Source organism: Convolutriloba macropyga, chromosome 2 (genome assembly GCF_964194025.1).
Source record: "Convolutriloba macropyga chromosome 2, txConMacr16.3, whole genome shotgun sequence".
Classification (NCBI taxonomy): domain Eukaryota; kingdom Metazoa; phylum Xenacoelomorpha; order Acoela; family Convolutidae; genus Convolutriloba; species Convolutriloba macropyga.
This window is the reverse complement of record NC_134469.1, coordinates 68,601,162-68,624,863: the sequence shown is the minus strand read 5'-3', so window position 1 is coordinate 68,624,863 and position 23,702 is coordinate 68,601,162. Positions and strand designations below refer to the sequence as shown.

Genomic DNA, 23,702 nt, shown 5'->3' with positions numbered 1-23,702 from the left:
ATTCTATGTCCTCTTTCGCGTGATTAGTTTGTCGGTCATCTTTTCGACTGCTGCTGATTGTAGTAGGTTTAGATCTGTTAGTCGCTCTCGAAGGAAGTTTGATGCAATCATTGTAAACCTGTATGTCTTTTTTTTGCAAAGTTTCCGCTTGACCGTTTTGTTCGAGAATTTTTTCTCCGGTTTCACTTCACTGACTTTTTCACGCTTTACTTCTTAAATTTTTGAGTTATTGAAATTGCTCTAATTCAGATTGCGTGTTTTTACTCATGAAAGAAATTCTGTGTCCTCTTTCGCGTGATTAGTTTGTCGGTCATCTTTTCGACTGCTGCTGATTTCATTAGGTTTAGATCTGTTAGCTGCTCTCGAACGAAGTTTGATGCAATCGTTTTAAACCGGCATGTCTTTTTTATGCAAAGTTTCCGCTTGACCGTTTTGTTCGAGAATATTTTTCCGGTTTCACTTCACTGACTTTTTCACGCTTTACTTCTGAAATTTTTAAGTTATTGAAATTGCTCTAATTCAGATTGCGTGTTTTTACTCATGAAAGAAATTCTATGTCCTCTTTCGCGTGATTAGTTTGTCGGTCATCTTTTCGACTGCTGCTGATTGTAGTAGGTTTAGATCTGTTAGTCGCTCTCGAAGGAAGTTTGATGCAATCATTGTAAACCTGTATGTCTTTTTTTTGCAAAGTTTCCGCTTGACCGTTTTGTTCGAGAATTTTTTCTCCGGTTTCACTTCACTGACTTTTTCACGCTTTACTTCTTAAATTTTTGAGTTATTGAAATTGCTCTAATTCAGATTGCGTGTTTTTACTCATGAAAGAAAGTCTTTGTACTCTTTCGCTTGATTAGTTTTTTGGTCATCTTTTCGGCTGCTGCTGATTTCATTAGGTTTAGATCTGTTAGCTGCTCTCGAACGAAGTTTGATGCAATCGTTTTAAACCGGCATGTCTTTTTTATGCAAAGTTTCCGCCTGACCGTTTTGTTCGAGAATTTTTTTCCGGTTTCACTTCACTGACTTTTTCACGCTTTACTTCTGAAATTTTTGAGTTATTGAAATTGCTCTAATTCAGATTGCGTGTTTTTACTCATGAAAGAAATTCTATGTCCTCTTTCGCGTGATTAGTTTGTCGGTCATCTTTTCGACTGCTGCTGATTGTAGTAGGTTTAGATCTGTTAGTCGCTCTCGAAGGAAGTTTGATGCAATCATTGTAAACCTGTATGTCTTTTTTTTGCAAAGTTTCCGCTTGACCGTTTTGTTCGAGAATTTTTTCTCCGGTTTCACTTCACTGACTTTTTCACGCTTTACTTCTTAAATTTTTGAGTTATTGAAATTGCTCTAATTCAGATTGCGTGTTTTTACTCATGAAAGAAATTCTATGTCCTCTTTCGCGTGATTAGTTTGTCGGTCATCTTTTCGACTGCTGCTGATTTCATTAGGTTTAGATCTGTTAGCTGCTCTCGAACGAAGTTTGATGCAATCGTTTTAAACCGGCATGTCTTTTTTATGCAAAGTTTCCGCTTGACCGTTTTGTTCGAGAATATTTTTCCGGTTTCACTTCAGTGACTTTTCACGCTTTACTTGAGTTACTGAAATTGCTCTAATACAGAAAGTAAGTCTGCTGCTGAAATAAAAGCAGCTGCTCTTTTAGAGAATATTCTTCACCTCGTATGATCGATTTCATTTTTCCAGTAACTTTTAGTGGTTAGGTAATTTGGGTCTTTCCCATTATAGCCCCCCCCCCCCCCATGAAATTATAGCCCCCCCCCCCATTATGGTATATTTACCATGATTGGGGGGGGGCTATAGGTTATCTGACCACTAAGCTGGGGGGGCTATAATGGGAAAGACCCGGTAATTTTATGGGTCTTTCCCATTACAGCCCCCCTGGGGGCTGTAATGCGAGAGGGGGCTATAGTGGGAAAGAACCAATTTTTGGAGTGATCGCAACCCCCTTGACGCAGGCTACAATTGAAGAGAGCATCCGCCTATCGTTTGAGAGCAATTTTTCCCTCTTTAGTCGGTTGATGCTAATCGGCTAGCTTGTTATTGTTTATCGCATTGTTTTTTGATGTTTGACGATCTCATGACACATTGTGCGGATCTTTGCCCAGCTTAGTGGGTGCATATTATTTGCATCCCCCAGACGCACATGCCATATTTTTACATAATGATTTACTGTGTAATGGCACGTGCTCTGTAATTGGGGGGTGTATAACGTACTGGGGTGCACAAACGGAAAAGATCAAACAATTGTTTTACGAACAGAACAGTAGCTTAAAATAGCCACTTAGCAACAGTAGTGGACAAATTTAGAAAGCTAATTATTTTTTGAAGTAAAGCTAAGACTTGTCCTGTACATAAAATTTAGGAGAAAGTGGATTAAGACTTGAACCTAGATACAATGTTTAGTCGGCAGTGAAGAAGCACCAGAACCTGATGAAAGACATTGACACGTACCAGAAGGTGATAGACGGACTGGCCCAGAAGGCACAGGAATGTAAAGCACCTGACAAGGAGGTCACAGATGTTGTAGACTTGGAGTGTGCCACTGTTGTGTATGACTACCTTGAGAAGAACCCACGTGAGCTCTCGGTGAAGAAGGGAGAGACTGTTACCATCCTGTCCACTCCCACCAGGGTTAGTTTCCTTCTAAAATTGTAAATTCAAAATGTTCGTATTAAGTGTGGGGCTTAAAACAATATAGCAAAAGATTTAAGAAAATGAGCGCGGTTAATGTGTTGCATAACCAACTTTTAAACAATTTTCAAGAAATAAAAATTGTGAGCGATTATCTGCAATAAGCTCCAATTTCTGTTTTATGTATTAGTGGGTAGATCAGGTGCCGAATTTGTAAATGCTTTTTTCAGCTAAAAAGCTTTTCAGTCCAATTGCGATGAGGAATTTAATTTGAGAAGTGGGTGCACCTTGTAAGATTATGTCAAAGAAATAGCTGTTTGTACAAGTTCTTTCTGACAAGATCAAACATTTTTTCAATAGCCGCAAAGCGATAGCGAGGCTCAAGGTTATTATTGGTCTAATGTTCGTTTTTTATAGCTGCGAAGTTGTAAGCTGAGCGGAGCTATATTGGGGTGCTCTTGGTTTATTTTTGTTCCATCCTCTCACGCTCTTTTTCGTTTTACATTTGTTCACACAGCAAAGCTGAGAGTCATACTTTCTGAATGACTTCTTCCTCTCACTGACGGCTTTTATGCGCGCGCCGTCTTTTCTCACTCACTCTCTCTCTCTCTCTCTCTCTCTCTCTCTCTCTCTAGCAAAAAATTTTTTGCGTGATTAAATTTTGATCATAAGTGACTTACCTCACTCAATATAATGACTTTTGAACTTTAAAACTTTAGTTTATTTTGAATTAGTTTAAGGTCAAAGTAACTCATTTGTGTTATGAAGGTCCCAAGTTAAAAGACTTCTGCGAAATGAATTTGGAAAGCTTTATTAATTGCTCTTATAGCAATTATATTAGTCCTGTCGGTCTTTTTTAATAGCCGCACAGTGATAGCTGGGCCTATTATTGGCCTTCTCTTGGTTTTTTTATTTCGTCGTCATGATTTTTGTAATGACCATATGACGTCACAGCCACTTTTTGTTCATTCGTTCATGCAATTTCAAATGAATTGCATGTGTGACGTCATTTTTTGCTCTTAGTGGAGCGAGTTTTTTTTGTTCATGCGCGTGATTAAATTTTTGGTCACACTTGACTTACCTCACTCTCAAAAATGACTTCTTCGATTTAAAATTGAGTTTTATTTACTTTAATTCAAAGAGATAAGGTCAAATGGATGTGTGTCACCCTAAATGAAGGTTTTTTGAGATCAGCTAATAGAGGCAGCAGTAACTTATACAGATTTTTAATCAAAATATAACAGATCAGCCTTCAATGAAAAGACGAATTTTTGGTCTGTCTTTTTTACCGTTTCTTATAGACAGCTGATCTACGAATCTATTGCGGCTATTTTCTGGCAATCTGCCAGCTATGTTCTGTCATATCCGATCTCACATCAGTTCCCTTCCCCCATTTTTTGGGGGATTTTCAGCCCATGGTTTCAAGAAGCCTCCTCTTGGTTTTAATAATAGGTTATTGCATAATTTCTAGTGGTAGTGGAGTGGTTTTACTGCATAGTTTTATTTGTAATGGGGAATTTGTTTCAAGATTTTAGTATTTCGAATTTAACGATTTTTAAAAGAAAAATTGCATTTTTTTTAAATTTCTGTAAATTTAGTATTTTTTCTCACTGGCCAGGGAACCTTCTATAAGTTTTGCAAGTATGTTGCTGCATAGTTTCTAGTGACAATAAAATGGTTGTCAATTTTTTAATATCACAAATTTCAGCAGGGTTTTAAAAAAACTTGCAATTTTTCAAGTTTTTTTTAAATGTATTGAAAATTTTGGAGTTTTTCCTGCACCACGGCCCAGGAACCTCCTCCAGAGTTTGATAATAAGTTACTGCATAGTTGATATAGGTAATGGAATGGTTATCAATAGATTAATAACACGAATTTAAGCAATATCTTGATAAAATTATAATTTTTTTTTAATTTTCTGAAAATTATTATCATGTTACAATTTTGGGGACCTTTTTGAGCCAGTGAAGCTATTCAACGCTTGCAATAGGGATAATGGATAGTTTTCTGAGACAATGAAAGAGTTCTGAAGATTATAATATCACGTTTTTAGCAAGAGTTTGTTAAAATCTCATTTTTTTTAAATGTTCAGAATTCTTTGTCATTTTCTGAGTTTAACGACCTTTACTGTCCCACGAAGCTTTTCTAAGTCTTGCAGATGTGTTACCTGACAGATTTCCAGAGATAAAAATAATTGGTTCTTAACTTTTTTTCCAGTGATATTTAGAAACTTTCCTTAAATTTTGCTTTTCTCAGTTTTTTTGAAGCATTTGTCATCTCTCATCTAACATTAGTCGAAAAATAATCTCTTGCAAAGCTTGTGCGTGAACTAATGATAATTTTGAATTGTGTCATCTATGGCCTTCAGGTTAAAAGCTCCAAGAGTTTTAGCAATGATTTTTTTTATGTTTAGTTTGTTTGATTCTTTTGGGTTCTCAACTTTTGTCTTCTTGGTTGGGATTGTTCAATTGATCTGCTGATAAGGTTCATTAGGTCTGTTTTTCCTTCAATTCTTTGGATTGTAATTCAGGACTTGTCCTGCTATGTTTTTTTTATTTCGTCGTCATGATTTTTGTTACGAACATATGACGTCACAGCCACTTTTTGTTCATTCGTTCATGCAATTTCAACTGAATTGCATGTGTGACGTCATTTTTCGCTCTTAGTGGAGCGAGTTTTTTTGTTCATGCGCGTGATTAAATTTTTGGTCACACCTGAATTACCTCACTCTCAAAAATGACTTCTTCGATTTGAAATTGACTTTTATTTACTTTAATTCATAGAGATAAGGTCAAATGGGTGTGTCACTCTAATTGAAGGTTTTTTGAGATTAGCTAATACAGGCAGCAGTAACTTATACAGATTTTTAATCAAAATATAACAGATCAGACTTCAATGAAAAGACGAATTTTTGGTCTGTCTTTTTTACCGTTTCTTATAGACAGCTGATCTACGAATCTATTGCGGCTATTTTCTGGCAATCTGCCAGCTATGTTCTGTCATATCCGATCTCACATCAGTTCCCTTCCCCCATTTTTGGGGGGATTTTCAGCCCATGGTTTCAAGAAGCCTCCTCTTGGTTTTAATAATAGGTTATTGCATAATTTCTAGTGGTAGTGGAGTCGTTTTATTGCATAGTGGTTTTACTGCCTAGTTTTATTTGTAATGGGGAATTTGTTTCAAGATTTTAGTATTTCGAATTTAACGATTTTTAAAAGAAAAATTGCATTTTTTTTAAATTTCTTTAAATTTAGTATTTTTTCTCACTGGCCAGGGAACCTTCTATGAGGTTTGCAAGTATGTTGCTGCATAGTTTCTAGTGACAATAAAATGGTTGTCAATTTTTTAATATCACAAATTTTAGCAGGGTATTAAAAAAAACTTGCAATTTTTCAAGTTTTTTTTTAAATGTATTGAAAATTTTGGATTTTTTCCTGCACCACGGCCCAGGAACCTCCTCCAGAGTTTGATAATAAGTTACTGCATAGTTGATTTAGGTAATGGAATGGTTATCAACAGATTAATAACACGAATATCAGCAATATCTTGATAAAATTACAATTTTTTTTTTAAATTTGCTGAAAATTATTATCATGCTACAATTTTGTGGACCTTTTTGAGCCAGTGAAGCTATTCAACGCTTGCAATAGGGATAATGGATAATTTCCTGAGACAATGAAAGAGTTCTGAAGATTATAATATCACGTTTTTAGCAAGATTTTGTTAAAATTTCATTTTAAATGTTTAGAATTCTTTGTCATTTTCTGAGTTTAACGACCTTTACTGTCCCACGAATCTTTTCTAAGTCTTGCAGATGTGTTACCTGACAGAATTGCAGAGATAAAAATAATTGGTTTTTAACTTTTTTCTCCAGCGATATTTATAAACTTTCCTTAAATTTTGCTTTTCTCAGTTTTTTTGAAGCATTTGTCATCTCTCTCGAGTTTATCTACCATTAGTCGAAAAATAATCACTTGCAAAGCTTGTGCGTGACTAAAGATAATTTTGAATTGTGTCATCTATGGCCTTCAGGTTAAAAGCTCCAAGGGTTTTAGCAATGATTTTTTTTGTTTAGTTTGTTTGATTCTTTTGGGTTCTCAACTTTTTGTCTTCTTGGTTGGGATTGTTCAATTGATCTGCTGGTAAGGTTCATTAGGTCTGTTTTTCCTTCAATTCTTTGGATTGTATTTCAGGATTTTTCCTGCTATGTTTTTTATTTCGTCGTCATGATTTTTGTTACGAACATATGACGTCACGGCCACTTTTTGTTCATTCGTTCATGCAATTTCAACTGAATTGCATTTGTGACATCATTTTTCGCCCTTAGTGGAGCAAGTTTTTTTGTTTATGCGCGCGATTAAATTTTTAGTCACACTTGACTTACCTCACTCTCAAAAATGACTTCCTCACTTTGAAATTGACTTTTATTTACTTTAATTCAAAGAGATAAGGTCAAATGGGTGTGTGTCATTTTAAATGATGGTTATTTGAGATCTGCTAATAGAGGCAGCAATAACTTATACAGATTTTTAATCAAAATATACCAAACATAAAGATCTGCTTATTTAATTTTCTGCACTTTTTCATCAAAGTTTGAGTTGAGATTTTAGTCACGCTGCAGTAATAAAGCGAACGAAAGAGAGCAGTTTTAGAGCCCGAATTTTTTAATCGGCTTCTAAAGTAGTGCGAAATTGGGGCTGGCACAAATTTTAAGTTTTTGAGCAAGAGTTTTTACATGCGGTAATTTGACTTGTTTTCACTGATAATTGCTTTTTAACGGAGTTTCAAGCAAATATTGTAAACGTGCCGGTCTTCACAAGTGACTTTTTCATTGTGCTCCTTCATTTTTGAGTGATATCAATTGCTCTCACTCTGAAGTAAAGTTTGTTACTAAAGTAAAAGCGATTGTAGCGTAGGAAAGCACAGGGGCCTGATAGACAATGGGTGAATGCTTCTGCCAAGTGCTCTGGGGGTCGCAGGGTCGAATCCCAACTGCCCAGCTTGTTTTTCGAGAACAATTTGTCCGACGCTAGTCGGTTTGTTTTTCTGTTTAATAGCCGCACAGCAATAGCTGGGGCTATTATTGGCCTTCTCTTGGTTTTTTTTATTTCGTCATGATTTTTGTTACGACCATATGACGTCACAGCCACTTTTTGTTCATTCGTTCATGCAATTTTAACTGAATTGCATGTGTGACGTCATTTTTCGCTCTTAGTGGAGCGAGTTTTTTTCAGGCGTGTGATTAAATTTTTGGTCACACTTGACTTACCTCACTCTCAAAAATGACTTCCTCACTTTGAAATTGACTTTTATTTACTTTAATTCAAAGAGATAAGGTCAAATGGGTGTGTGTCACTCTAAATTAAGGTTATTTGAGATCAGCTAATGGAGGCAGCAATAACTTAATACAGATTTTTAATCAAAATATAACATATCAGCCTTCAATGCAAAGACGAATTTTTTTGTCTGTCTTTTTTACTGTTTTTTTAGACTGCCGATCTACGAATCTATTGCGGCTATTTTCTGGCAATATGCCAGCTATGTTTATTAATTGCTATTAAATTTGACAAAAGTATCCTAATGGTTCTTAGTTGCACTTTTTGAATCCCTCAATATGCGGTTAATGTTTATTGAACTTAGGAGTTCTTTGTTTTCGAAAAACATTGATCAAATGTGTTTTGCCGGTAGTTGTATTTCCTTGCTCTCGAACGAAGTTTGAAGCAATTATTGTAAGTGTGTGTCCTTTTTAATGCAAAATGTTTGCTCGACCGGTTTTGCGCTTACGTTGTTGAAGACTATTTCGCTCTCTAATATATTTTACGCTTGACTTCTTGATTTCATTCCTGATCTGAAGTGCTCTGAAATTCGGAAATTAAATCATTTGCTAATATAAAGGTGACTATTTTTGTGGTAACAATGATGGTATAGCTGAGTGGTGACGGTGGCAGACTATCTGGGAGATCACGAGATCGAGCCCCTCCGCTGTTTGTTTTTCGCACCCCTAAAGTTATCTAGGTTTCACCCTCTACTGAACTTAATTGCCTGGCCTATTGTGTATTTGTGGTGCCATATCCTCTGTTTAAAATCATGATGTACTGTTCAGAAAAGTTCTGTCAGATAGTCAGGGTAATATATATTTTTTGAATTGTAGGATTGCAGGACTTGTTCTACTATGTTTTTAATTGCTCCTAAGCGAAGTTTGCAGCATCCTATATATTAAAAACGTGAGCTCTGCAATGGGACAAAATAATTGCATGTTTGAGGGGCCTCTCGAAGCGCATGTTGAGGAGCAGCATTATTAAGTGAACATATCGAGAGAGGTTAATGACATAAAAGGTGCAAAGTAGATGGGTGAGAACCGAACCTGAGACAAAAGACTGTTAGTCAGGTGCAGGTACCACGAGATTGAGAGGGCTTGAAAGTATGCTCGCCCAGAGGGAAGATTGACTGTCCTGGGTGTTACGTGTTTTTTAATTGCTTCCGAACTAAGTTTGAGGTTCTTATAGTAAAGGAGTTTTTCTGTAAAGTTTTAGCTGTAGAGATTCTGCGCTAATCTAGAACACTCTTTGTTTTCTTCTAAGTTTTTCACGCTTTACTTTTCGATTTTTGCGTGATCTCAAATGCTCTCGATCTGAGTTATTGTTTATTGATACGCTAAAAGCGATTGTGAGAAACAGTTGTATTTGATGGTTATAGCGCAGTTGGTAAGATGGACACTGCTATTCGGAGGGTCGCGGATGTCTTCTTTTATGTAGCCATGAAAATTTGTAATGAACAACATGCTGTCTGTTGATCGAGAGCAATTCTTGCGACGCGATTCGGTATATGTTCCTGTGTGTGTTTGGGTGATGAAAAATGGTAATCCTATATATTAATCGCGTGGGCTCTAAAATTGGACAAAGTTTTTGCATGTTTAAGGAGCATCTTGAAGCGCATGTTTAAGAGCCGCATTGAGCAGCATAGTTACGCAAGCATATCGAGAGAGGTCAGTGACCTAAAAGACTCGAAGTAGATTGTTGAGAACGAAACCTGAGACAATGGATTGTTAGTCAGTTGCGGTTACCACGAGGCTGAGGGCTTGAAAGTACGCTCGCCCAGAGGAATGAATTACTGACCTCGGTACTACGTGTTTTTAATTGCGCTCAAACTGAGTTTTAAGTTCTTACCGCAAAATTTCTGCAAAGTTTTTGCTGTACATATTCTGCGCAATTCTAGAACACTCTCAGCTTTCAACTAAGTTTTTTACGTTTTACTTTTTGATTATTGCGTGGTCTCAAATGCTCTCAATCTGAAATATGTTCTTTGATAAGAATTGTGAGAAACGGTGGTTTGTGCTGGTAATACCGCATTTCGTAAAATGGAGGAATTCTAATCTGAAGTTTGAAGTATTTTTCTATTAACATTATCCATAAATTGCTAAGTTTTGAGCAGTTTTATTCGTATTGTTTAATCTTCCTCTTTTATATTAAATATCAGTCGGAATTGAGCACAGTGGTCAACAGCGCTCCTATCGTAACTTGTTTTAGGGGTCCTTAATCATGCAACCTAGCGTAATAGATGCGTTTTGAGACGCGATTTACCATCATTTTAGGCTCCTAATATGTACATTCGTTTTGCGCTTATTAAGCATGCTGTATAGCAATAGCAAGCAACGCAAACGCCGTTGTCCAGAAATCTGCTGTAGAAGGAGCAAAAGAAAAGTGCAATACTCATGGATAGCTTAATTGGTGAGACCTATGGTTGTTAACGAGGGGCGTCGGTTCGAGCCCGAGTTGGTGCGAAACATAAACCTTTACTTCTTTTAAACCTTCTATTCTTGTAAACTATTTTCTTGTTATGGTTTTGTGGGCCTGCTAGTTTTTTATTAGTCGTGTGGTCTTTTTTATGCAATTTTTCCGTTGACTGATTTTTTGTCTGACCCATTTGACTTCCTCAAAAACGGGATAAACATGTAGCAACCAGCGGACAATAGGTTCTCTTAGAGCCTTTCAGCTCACTTAACTCCAAGTATAAGATTCACTGAAACTATTTTGGAGACTTATACTTATCGTGTGAAGGGTGGTTCTTAGACGTTGACCCCCACAACCCCCCACTCCACTCCTCACGGTGCACCCCCCCCCCCCCCACAGTGCACCCCCCCCCCTCCCGCTGCACGCACTCACCTCACACCCCTTCAATTAAGCCAAAGTTGGCCTCACTTAACCGACCGTAGCTAGCTACTAACGAAGCCAACCGCTCGCCGGTCGTTTGAGGACAATTCGCCCGACGTAAGTCGGTTATGTTTTCGTCGTCTTCCCTTTTTTGTTACGACCATTCCATCACGCTCCAAGAAGTAAAAGTTTGACTTTCTTCCTGTATATTCTACCACTCTGCAGCTGAATTTGTGCGAGTTGAGAGTGACATCTTACTTTCTGCATTCTGTGTAGATTTTAAGGCCAATAGTGTGATAAGCTTTTTGAGCATACATGACTTACCTTACTCAATGAAATCTTTTCGGCACTTTTAATGTATAAATTGAGAAAGTTAATTCTAAATGATTTTGAACTAGCGCCATATTGGTTGAAAGACATCATTGTTTGAATTGAAAGTAAGGGTAGTTTGAAATAAGAATCTCCTATTCTGAATAGCAGTTTTGTCTTGATAATTTTTTAACTAGTAGGCCTCGGCAGCCTATTTTGCGGCTGTTGTCCGACAATCTTATGGCTATATTTTTTGTTTGTAGGAGTAATTCTTATTACTAAAGATAATAAAAGATAACGTATCTATTATTACAGAGGTGCTAGTATAAATGCTTTACTTGAAGATTTGTATGAATGTGGTTTTTCATCAATTCTTTTCATTAAGGATTGGTACAAAGTGGAGAATCAGGAGGGCAAGCAGGGATTCGTACCTGCCAACCATTTGAAACGAGCCGATCCGGTTGTAAAGAGCAGTCAAGAGCGTCTGGCCGAGGAGGCGAGAACAGTATCTGACAGACAGAAGCAGATTGAGAAGCAGTACCATGAGCTGAAAGACGCTGCTGTTAAAAAGGAGAAAGGCCTCAACCTCCGAGTTGAGCTGTACAAAACTCAAGGAGAATCCAAAACTCTGTTGGCATGGACTACCAAGAAGCATCATGACAAGCTCCTCGATCAAGTGGTATGTTCAGACGCAAGCGATTCGAACCTTAAACCTTATTGAGCCCCCCCCCCCCCATAGATACTGAACCCCGCAATATGATATATTTAAGATAATTGTTTGTCTCGAGGCTCTAAATAGGGTGTGTAATGGAAAAGCAAAATTTTGATGTAGGGTGTGTAATGAAAAAGTAATGCATTGTTGCTGAATACATTGCACTTTATGCTTATAGTTAGATGGAAGTTTTAAATTGATACAACTATGATGATTTTTAGGATACTGCCTTGAGCGCAGAAGCGGAAGAAGATCTTGAGAAGATTGACGAGCTCTCATCCAAGTTCAACAACCTGCAGAACGATGTAGAGAATAGCAAGAAGAAGTTGGATGATAACAAGAAGCAGTACGAAGAGTTGAAGGCGCAGCTGGACGAGGATGAGGAAATCCCAGAGGATCTTCTGACAGAGGATATCGAAAATGCAGTTGAGGCTGTTTCCTACCTTCAGAACAAGATGTTCGACAAGTCAAGCCAGCTCGGATCTGCCCACGAAGTCAAAAACTATCTCAGGTTTCATATCTCTTTTTCTGTCATATCCGATCTCACATCAGTTTCCTTCCCCCATTGCTATAAAATCTTAAATAATAGATATGTTTATTGCTGACCGTAGCAATATTGCGGTTCTTCTAAAAACATTTTGGCTAGTTACTCAAGTTACCATTGTTAAAAAAATTAAGGAAAGAACAATTTAGCTATTCCGTTATTGAATAGCTTCGATGCTAATGACTGAAATTTGGTTAACGAAGGTCAAGTAAAAGCAATCGATGCTCAAAGAAAAATGTGCTATAATTTTAGAGAGTGCGATCTGTTGCTGGAGAGAATTGGAGAGAAAGACAAGTCGATCAAAGAAGGCTACTATGGTAATGACTTACCATCTGTCCAGGCTCTAAGCAGGAAGCACGAAGCGTTCCAGAAAGACTTAGTTCCAATTGAGGAGTCTGTGAACAACCTGGACGACAGGCACAACAAACTCATTGAGACTCATCCCGATCAAGTTGAGGAAGTACAGGTTGGTCGTCAAAAACATACTATACACTCGTAGCATTAGGATTCCGCGATGAGGTACTAAGGAACAGCTAGGATCGATTGAGTCTGTTCATGGCAGAGAAGGCGATATGATGTGCTTTTACAGCTGTAAAAGCATGAAAACGAAATTTTGTTAGTCATAAGGGGGAACTGTTCTCTAAATCTGTAACCAACTATAGTTTGTCTTTTGTAATGGCAGAATTAACTTAATTTTCTGACCAATCTTAAATCTGTCCAAATTTTCTATTGAAGTGTTTTTTTTTCGAAAAATGATCTGATGGCAGCTAAACACGCGAAGAAAGCAGTTTTTCCTAAAACGTAACTTGGTAGAAATAAAAAGTTTTAGCTCAGTCTGATCAGTAAGGAAAACTGTCCATCTTAAACAATGTTGCAAAAGTATTTGAACCATAAACATGTTTGCGCGCAGAAATCCTTACTCTACCAAAATGTTTCCAATTTCATCTCTATCAAGGTTCCAGCTTTTGATGGAGAAGCCACAATCTCCAACAGGCTGAATCTGTCAAAATTTTGGTCTGAACAAACACAATCTATCACAAAGATTTGAAAAAAATACCCCAAATGGGATAGAATATCGGCAAAACTTGAAAAATCTTTAAAAGTTTTTCCGGCCGTCTGGCTGCTTAAAAGTGTATAACAAGCTGAGTTATAGGACAAACAAAAGGAAGTGAACGAGGCCTGGAACAATTTGAAGAACAAGAGCGATGCTCATGCTGCTGGACTGCTTGAAGCTTACGAATACCAGAAGTACTTGGCTCAGTACAGAGACACAATGGCATGGATAAATGGCATGAAACAGCTGGCTGGCTCAGACGAATTGGGAAAAGATGTCAACAGCTGTGAAGCTCTTATTGAACGACACGATGATCTCAAGAATGAGTTGGAAGCTAAGGTTCCTCAGTTTGACGCCTTCTACAACCAAGCTGATGATCTTGTTGAAGGCACTCATCCGGAATCGGAGGAGATCACAAAGATGAAAGATGAAGTTAAACAAGCCCTGGCTGATTTAGAGGAGGTGTACGAAGATCGTCAGAACAAACTGGAGGCGAACCGACAACACCAGCAGTTCCTGCGTGACTTCAACCAGAACTCAGCTTGGATGGACAACCGAGAAAAGACACTGGAGCAAGATGATGACGATGTCGATTCAGTGATGAAGAAGCACGAAGACTTCGATAAATTGATCAACAACCAGGAGGAGAAGATTGCGCTTTTGACCAAATTTGCTGACGAGCTTGGTCCAGATCATTATGCTGCGCCTGATATAGAAGCAAAGAGAGAGCAGATGATTAAACGATGGGAGCACCTTAAAGAAGCTCTGGTCCAGAAACGGTCTCAACTTGGAGAATCGCAGACCATTCAAGAGCTGGTTAGAGACGCTGATGACATTGACTCCTACATCCAAGAGAAACTCGTTGTGGCTACTCAGGATGACTCAAATGATGGACGAAATATTCCAAGCAAGCATCAGAAACAATTGGCCTTCGAAGCTGAATTGGCTGCTAACGCTGACAGAATTCAAGCGACATTGGCTGTAGGAAAAGGTATGCCTGAATATCTTCATCCAAACTAGTTTTTGACGAATTGTGTTGATAGTTGGTTGGTCTTTCATTTGCGATAATCGTAGAAAATTGCGTGCACGTATGAGTAAATTGTCGAATTATGCTTAGTATTGTAATCAATAGCTCGATTTGTTCAGTTCAACTTTAGGAGCTTCATAACTTAATGCTAAGGAAAAAACCACGAGGAAAGAAAGGCGAGAATGGTTAATAAAAGGTAAAGCCAAATCCAATAGTCTAAGAGCAGTTGATGGTTAGCATGCATAGGCTCACAGATATGCGGGTATTCCAGTTCTGGATCATGATATCAGTAGCGCAAAACAAGCAGTTAATAATAACGTTTTCGAGTGTTTCTCGGCCACTAAACAGCTACGGTTTATAGCCCTTCTGGACTCGAAGAAGGTGCAGGGAGACGAGGAAGATGCGATTGCAGCGAAACTGGCCAAGATCACGGAGCAGTACGAGTTCCTGGTTCAGAAGACGACTGAGAAGACAGCCAGACTGAAAGAGGCCAACAGACAGCGACTCTACTACACAGCCTACAAGGACTTCGACTTCTGGCTCAATGAGGTAGGAACAACCCACTAATTTTATTATCAAACATCAAAAGTAGAAAGGTAAAACTGGTTTGAACGCAGAGCTGCAACGAAGATTTCGAGCAAACATATATTTCTTAGCAGGAAATTGAATTGGGTTTTATCGAGCCTCACTTGCCTCAGAGGTTGCGGTTTTTCAGTCTGCCTTCTAATCGAATTTCGTTTAATGCTCTCAAAAGAAAGTTAGTCGCAATTATTTGGGTCATGTCAACCTTTTTAATGCTGTTTTATAATACCATTTCTGACTTTTTGTGCTCAAAAATGTGATAACTTAGCAGCTCTTCTAGAGCTTTACGAGTCTTAGTAACGGAAGCTGCTGAGATGACCTAAATTCAGTGTGAAAGACATTTTCTGTAGTTTGAATATTATAGATTGTAGTTCGGTTTTGTGTATTATAGATGAGAAGCTGTAAGCTCATGGTAGATATTTTTTGGTAGTCTCGGCCTTAAGGATACGAAGCTGAGATCTACTTGTTTTTGTGACTGGACGAGTTATGCTTGCGTGCTTGTTAACCATTTGGCGCAAACATTCAAACTGGAATTTCAGGGAGGGAAAAGTGAAAAACTGCTTCAATGAACAATTTTGTCCATAAATTTATCAATAAATTTTGTCCATGAGTCCATAAGTTGAAAAGTTTACAGCAAGGGAAACTTTTGTTCGCGTACGGAACTTTCTTAGAAGTTTTTTTTTAAGTTGAGACTCTGGCACACATAATTGATGATCCAGGTATTTGAGAATTTTTGCTTCTGTTTTTGTTACTTGCCGTCAAAAAGATGTTTATTTTAACGCGGCAAACTCTGAATTTTCTGTGTTTATAACCTTTATCTAAGAAGCACGGGTTGTTATCAAGATGGGAATAATATTGGCAACAGTTAGAGACCACATGTGGGACGCAAATTTGAAAATATGGAAAAAGTTTTACAAATTGAACCGCTAAAACTTTGTTTTATGTCTGGTTTATTCTGAAAAGAGCTAGTGACTTCAGAAGAGCAAATATTTTTTCTTGCTGAAACACCGCGAAAAGTTGTAAAAGAAGCCAACATATATTATTCGATTGTCGTAACAAATCAAAATGAGATAATTAGTGGGCGCATCAAAGGGAGATAATCACGCCTCGGGATTTTATCAGAGTCTCCATCAAAAGCCGCTCTGGGTAGAAAGAAAGAAAAAAATAATTTCTATGTCATTAAACTATTTATGTCATTAAATACAAAAAAAGTTTTAAAAAAGTTGTGTTGTATACTACACCTGGAGAGAGCGAAAGACGAGGCCTACAAGCCTACACTAGGTTCACCCCAATGTGCGTAAGCCACCAATATTGGGATACGAAAAACTATTTTGTAGTTGTGCTGAAAAAGTTCAAGTTAAGTTCCAGGTACTCAAGAAACAGGAGACAGGTTTTTTGTTTCTCTGCACTGGCAACAGCTGTATGTTATGCTCAATTAAACTTTTAAAAAAGCAGAAACTTTTTATGGTACAGATTTAAGTTTTGGAATGTTAACCCACATTTTCAAACAAAACCCCACCACCACTAGAACAAAAGTTTTAAGTTCGTAGAGATATTCTTGAGAAAATGCCAACAAATCTACGGTTTTTGTCCTAAAATTGTTTCAAATTTCGCAGATATTTGTCTTTAAGTGTTTTTTAGCTTTCGTCCGAGTAATAAATTTGGAAAAATGACTTGTCAAGACCTCCAGAATAACAAGGTTCCTAGCACAGTATTGTAGTTGCGCAATTATCCGCTTTCTGATAAGTTTTGTTATTAATAGCCGCACAGCGATAGCTGGGGCTATTATTGGCCTTCTCTTGGTTTTTTTTTTTATTTCGTCGTCATGATTTTTGTTACGACCATATGACGTCACAGCCACTTTTTGTTCATTCGTTCATGCAATTTAAACTGAATTGCATGTGTGACGTCATTTTTCGCTCTTAGTGGAGCGAGTTTTTTTGTTCATGCGCGTGATTAAATTTTTGGTCACACTTGACTTACCTCACTCACAAAAATGACTTCCTCACTTTGAAATTGACTTTTATTTACTTTAATTCAAAGAGATAAGGTCAAATGGGAGTGTGTCACTCTAAATGAAGGTTATTTGAGATCAGCTAATAGAGGCAGCAATAACTTATACAGACTTTTAATCAAAATATAACAGATCAGCCTTCAATGAAAAGACGAATTTTTTTTGGTCTGTCTTTTTTACTGTTTTTAGACTGCCGATCTACGATTCTATTGCGGCTATTTTCTGGCAATCTGCCAGCTATGTTTACATAGATTTTTAGTTTCAATATATTTGTTGTCTAAAAAGATAACGCTCAACTGCCTTGACTCTACCATCTCCAAAATGAACTGTGAAATTGCAATGCAGGCTGCATTAAGAAAAACAAAGTTTGGGAGCATTTGATAAGCAAGTGAAGTATATTGAATTTTCCGTCTCAATTTGTAGGTGGAGAGCCAGCTTAAGATAGAAGAGAAGAGCAATGACCTGAGCACGGTGCAGAACCAGAGGAAGAAGCACCAGCTGCTAGAGGATGACGTGGCTGCCCACGCAGACAGACTTGTCCAACTGAACGAACTGGGAGAGGAGTGCATGGCCTCGCCACAATTTGACCCAGTTGAGGTGCGGAATTTGCGTTTTTTCTCTTATGCATTGTCTGGTGCATTACTATTTCATCTCAGGCGATTTGTTCTAATGCATTTTCATCTCATGAATTTTATTAGTGTTTAGTAGCCGCCGTCAGCCTCTCAAAAGGCTAACATTTAGGCGCTCTCCTTTTTACAATTCAAAGAATTTGAATCGTATTGGTGCGCTGTCTTTTTATAGCTGCGAAGCTGTAAGCTGAGCGTAGCTATATTGCGGTGCTCTTTGTTTTTTTTTTACAATTCAAAGAATTTGAATTGTATTGGGGCGCTGTGTTTTTATAGCTGCGAAGCTGTAAGCTGAGCGTAGCTATATTGCGGTGCTCTTTGTTTTTTTTTACAATTCAAAGAATTTGAATTGTATTGGGGAGCTGTGTTTTTTTTTTAAGATGTGTTTACACATTTTTCAATGACTTTGATCTTTCAAAACGGGATGAACAGGTAAAGACCAGCGGGATTCAAGTTTCATTAGAGGCCCAAAGTCGAAGCTAGCAGTCCTTCAAGTGCTTAGAGTGTTGCAACTGCTGGGATGGCCTCAATTCATGGTTAAAAGGTCATTTTTAGGACTTTTGGGCTCAAAATGGTGCAATTTTTCATGTTTTTTGTGATTTTTAAGTTTTTTGCTTGATTAGTCTTAGGTTGAAATTTATAAAAGCTGATAAAGGCCTTTTGCGAGACAAAAATACTTGTTATGACCATTTTATGAGCTATATGTTTTGGTACTACAAACACAAACACACAAAATGAAACCAGTTTTTGCAATTTTTTTCAAGTTTTTTGAAAGTTTTTGTCATTTTTTGAGTTTTTCAAGCTGCAGAGGCCAGGGAATCTCCTTTATGGTTTGATAATAGGGCACTGTATGGTTTCTTATAACAGTGGATTGCTTTTCAACATTTTATTGTCTCGAGTTTTAGCATTTTTTAATGAAATCTGCAGTTTTTTTCAAGGTTTCCTCAAGTTTTTGTCAATTTTTGATTTGTCCACTCTCAAGTGTCAGCAAAACTATTTCACGTTCTGAAAAAAGTTACTGCATGCTTGTTAGTTTCAACGGATTTGTTTTCAACAATTTAACCTTTCAAATTTCAAAAATTTTCCGATAAAGTTAGCAATTTTTTTTAATTTTCGAAACATTTGTCTTTTATTCGGTTTTTCTTGCCTAAGTAACCAGATAACCTCATACAAAGTTTGACAGTATGTTATTAAATAGTTGCTAGGAGGCAATTGAATGGTTTTCAACATTTTAATAGAACGAATTTCTTTTTTTTGTAATTTTTTATAAAAATTATTGCCTATCGACCTTTGAACCAATGAATTTTTTAAGGCTTGGAAAAGATATTAATATCACGGTTTTCAACATCATTTCATTAAAATTTGCAATTGATTTCATTTTTTAAAAAAAAACTTGGTCTTTTTCGAGTTAACCGATCTTCAAGGGTCAATAAATTTTTTCAGGCCATGCAGATAAAATAATGCAGCAGTTTTAGAAACAAAATTTGGTTTTGAACATATTTTTGAAATAGGTATCTTTGAAGGTATCAAATTTTGCCTTAAGGTTAAAAGCTTCAGAGTTTTAGCAATGATCTTTTTGTTTGATTGTTTGTTTATCAATTTTTTGATGATTTTCTTTGTGTTTTGGCTGGCGATGTTCAATTGACCTGCTGGTTAGGTAGAGTACTTTTAAGTTTTTCATTCAATTCTTTGAATTGTATTTCAGGACTTGTCCTGCTATGTTTTTTTGTTTCGTCGTCTGACGCTCTTTTTTCGTTTTACATTTGTTCACACAGCAAAGCTGAAAAAGTCAAATTTTCTGAATGACTTCTTCCTCTCACTAACGGCATTTGCGCGCGTGACGTCATTTCTCACTGGCTTTAGCAAAAGTTTTTAGGTTATTTGCGTGATTAGATTTTGATCATACGTGACTTACCTCACTCAATAAAATGACTTTTGCACTTTAAAACTTACGTTTAATTTGAATTTGTTTGAGCTCAAAGGAACTCATATGTGCAGTAAAGGTACCTAATAAGAGGCTTCTGTGGAATGAATTTTAACAAGCTTCATTAATTTGTCGCTGAATGTTTTTTTGGCCTAGTTTTTTGAGCGGCGTCGATTTCAATTTAAATCTGTATATGTTTCTATCTCTTTTATATGGCACGCAGGTCTATTCCTTTGCAGCTATTCCGGCAATCTGCCGGCTATGTTTTTTGAAGATCTGTTCACGTTGTTTTCCGCTATTTCAGCAATAACAGGTCTGATCCAATAACAGGTCTGACCTTATTATTAGCTCGAGTTATTAGCTAATGGTTTTCATTACTTTGACACTACCTTTGCTCAAAAATTGGTCTCTGATAATGCTAATAGGGGTTAAGTTTATCGATTTAATCGTTTTTGTTCAAAAGTAGTGCTTTCTATGACTGACACTAATTGTTTTCAATAATAATTATCGAATTTTTTTGAGTGCGAGTTTTTCTTTTTAACTTCGTCGTCTTAACTCAGTCTCGTTATCGACAGGTCTCATTGGCTGCTAAAAAGGCATCAATTAAAACAAGTCATTTCAGTTCATATCTATTGCTTTTTGACTCATTCGCTTCGTTTTTTTAAAATCTTTGATTTTTTAGCTTTGCTAATGTTTGTTGTACTTATTGCTGTCTTATCACTTAATCTCATTGATGACAGGTCTCAATGGTGGTCATTGAGGACGCAAATCATTGGTGTAATTGTATCCGTCAGTAGCTGTTGCATTCTGTGACTTCTACAAAGTGTTTTCAAAAAGTTTCAGCGAGTTTTATTGCGATTTTTGTTCATTTTTGTATTATTTAATATTATTAGTGAGAAGACTCATAGACATTTAATAACAGGTTGCTAACAAAGAGGTATATAGTTGACAGTTTTAGTTCATAGCAGTTGATTTTTGATGCTAATCCTGTTTTTTCAAAAAATGAAATTTGAATTTTTAGTCTTGCTTGTTTTTGTTTTTCTGGTGTTGTTTTATTGCTTTTTCTCATTACTAACAGCTGTCATTTGCCTTTTAAAGCGAACTTAACATTTTTCAGGTCGTAAATTAATACAATGCTTTGAATTGTATTTCGGACTCGTCTTGTTATGTTTTTTTAAAATTCGCTTTACCTTTTGATCACGTTTTTCGTTTAACATAAGTCACGATTTTCACGTTTGACTTCCGAGTTACCACAGTCACTTTTTCAACTGAGTGGATTCTAAATTCTTCCACGCATTGAACTACGCAATGTAGTGTATGCGGTAAACGTCAAAAGAGCAAAATCAAAAAGAAAAATATTAACGGATAAAGCCCTGTAATTAAGTCATTGTGCATTAGGTTATCAAAGTTCATTAGAGCGATAGCTAGCTGGTATTAGTATTAAGCTTAATACCCGTCAGTTTAGAATCTAAAGTAAGTATAAGTTTAGAGTCTAACTGAAACTGCACGATGAATTAGAACAATTTTTGAAACTTGTTCTTGAAAATTTTTATTGAAATGTCAATTTCATTTTTTTCTGTTTCAATCCCTATGTGCGTCTAGCGCGTCAACGGCTGTTATTTTCCGGCCATCTGCCGGCTACGTCAAATCTTGAATAGATTTGTAATTACTCGCAGAAGAAGTTCGTAGCAAACAATTTAGTGATGTGGTCTTTTATACGACTCGAAGACGTGTATTGTTGGAGCCTTTTTTGAGCGAGATTTTTTTCGAAGTGTACTTACAACAGGATGTAAAATTCAATGCTACGCGTGAAAAGTAAGTGTTTATGTCAAACGGCTGAACGAATTGAAGAGCAGAAAGAAGAGAGTGAAAGAGAGAGTGAAATGTGTTTTCCTCACTTTGAAATTGACTTTAATTTACTCTAATTGAAAGATAAGGTCAAGTAAATGTGTGTCACTCTAAATGAAGGTTATTTGGGAGCAACTATTAAAGGCAGCAATATCTTATACAGATTTTGATCAAAATATAATATCTCAGCCTTCAGTGAAAAGACTAAATTTTTGGTCTGTCTTTTTGAAATGTTTTTATTTGAGACTGCAGATCTAGGAAGCTATTGAGGCTATTTTCAATAAATTGATTTCAAAGTTCAATAAATTGAACTAATCAGCTCTGCAGTTTTGTTGTAGTTTTTATGAGCCGCCGTCAGCCTCTCAACGGCTATTGTTTAGGCGCTCTCCTTTTTTAATTCGCTTGAATTTTTGAGAACGTTCAATTGCTCCTCATCGAAGTTTGTAGCAATTATTTTAGGCCTGTCGGTCTTTTTTATGCAATTTTTTGCTTGACCGATTTTGCGTCTGACCCATTTGACTTTGCGCCCAGCGGGTTTTAAGTGCTCTTTGAGCTTTTCAGCTCTTTCTCCTCAGAATGTTTTGGAGACTTTTATGGCGTGAAGATCTATGTTATGTTTTTAGTGTCTGGGGTATTTTTCGTTGAGATTGGTTATTGGTTTTTGTTTCTTTTTCATTTCGTTTTTATCGACTACAAATTGCTCTAGCTATAGAATATCGGCTTAATTTAAAGAATATTTACTTTGTTTTTTTGTGTGTTTGCGCATTTTTTTCTGCCTTTCAATAATTTGAATAAATGTTGATCTTGTAATCTGGGCTTTTTGTGAGGTTGTTGTTACTAAGTGGAAATTGCAGTTTTGATTGTGCGAATTTCATAAAAATGATCTAATCAGATCTGCAGTTTTGTTGTAGTTTTTAAGAGCCGCCGTCAGCCTCTCAACGCGTTTTGTTTAGGCGCTCTTCCTTTTTTAATTCGCTTTACATTTTGAGCAGGTTTAATTACTCTCAAACAAAATTTGGAGCAATTATATTAGTCCTGTCGGTCTTTAATGCTCTTTTTCGCTTGACCGATTTTTCGTCTGACGCTTTTGACTTTTCGTCCTCAAAAACGGGATGAAAAGGTAGCGCTCAGCGGGCATTAAGTGCTCCTAGAGCCTTTCAGCTCAAACTGTTCTGGAGACATGTACTTATGATGTGAAGGGCGGTTCTTAGAGGTTGAAGAACCCCTCCACACTGTTTTACATACACCCCTCCTCCGCTGTCCCACTCACTGTTGCCCCCCACCCATCAGCCCACCGGTGAACCCCCCCCCCCCCTCGTCGCTAGCTATTGACAAAGCCAACCGGTTGTTTGAGAGCAATTCGCCAGACGTTTGTCGGTTATGTTTTGCATAAGTCTCGTGTTCACGTTTGACTTAAATTACTGTTTCAATTGATTATATTTTAAATTCTTTTGCTCATTGAAATACGCAATGTAGTGAATACGAGACTGATTGTCAAAAAAGCAAAATCAAAGGAAAGGGATAAACCGATAAAGCCCGGTCATTAAGTCATAGTGCATTAGGTTATCAAAATTCATTACAGTGATTGATAGCTGACATTGGTATTTAGCCTAATAGCTCTCAGTATAGAGGCTTAATCAAGTATAGTTTTAGATTCTAACAGAAATGGCCAGCCAAATTAGAACACTTTTTTGCATTCTGAAAGAAAATCATTCAATTCCTATTTCTCCTGTTTCAATCACGATAAGCGTCAACGGTGGCTATTTTCCGGCAATTTGCTGGCTATTTTAGCTTCTTGCTCATGTTTTCAGTGTTTTCCAGTGAATTCGGTAACTGTTTTTTTAAGGTGTGAGGAGATCTGTTATGGAGACTTTGCAATTTTTGGAGAATATCAGAAAATTTAACAGGTTTTGTTTTGAAGATTTTGTCATTTAATTCTTCTTTTGTCTCGGTTTTTCACTTTTTTCCAGTTGTATCGTTGGATATGTTTTCACATCATTTGTTGATCACAATAAAATCATACCTGATAAAATATTATACACAAGGTTGTAAATATGCAATTTGCCGAAACGGTTTTGGAGGCATAAATTCGTAGTGTGAAGGGCGGTTCTTAAGAGTTCGACCCCCACCCTCGACTTCACCCCCCCCCAAGCTACTGATAAAGCCGACCGCTCGCCAGTCGTTTGAGAGCAGTTTGCTCGGCGTTAGTCGCTTATGTTTTGAATTCTTCACAGGAACAAAGTTGTCATTGTAATTGCTAATATAGGTGACA

At 37.0% G+C, this 23,702-nt stretch overlaps 1 protein-coding gene across 4 annotated transcripts in view; it reads left to right on the top strand.

The window, feature by feature from the left end:
* The window catches only part of LOC142334648 (spectrin alpha chain-like), a 59,969-nt gene that overhangs the window by 20,625 nt on the left and 15,642 nt on the right, over window positions 1-23,702 (top strand). For all 4 annotated transcript variants that reach the window (XM_075382853.1, XM_075382854.1, XM_075382852.1 and 1 more), the window contains 7 exons: window positions 2,413-2,640; window positions 11,485-11,778; window positions 12,033-12,322; window positions 12,608-12,821; window positions 13,509-14,400; window positions 14,798-14,985; window positions 17,456-17,629. In XM_075382853.1, coding sequence (XP_075238968.1) covers window positions 2,413-2,640; window positions 11,485-11,778; window positions 12,033-12,322; window positions 12,608-12,821; window positions 13,509-14,400; window positions 14,798-14,985; window positions 17,456-17,629 — 2,280 coding nt within the window. The remainder of the gene's footprint in view (window positions 1-2,412; window positions 2,641-11,484; window positions 11,779-12,032; window positions 12,323-12,607; window positions 12,822-13,508; window positions 14,401-14,797; window positions 14,986-17,455; window positions 17,630-23,702) is intronic.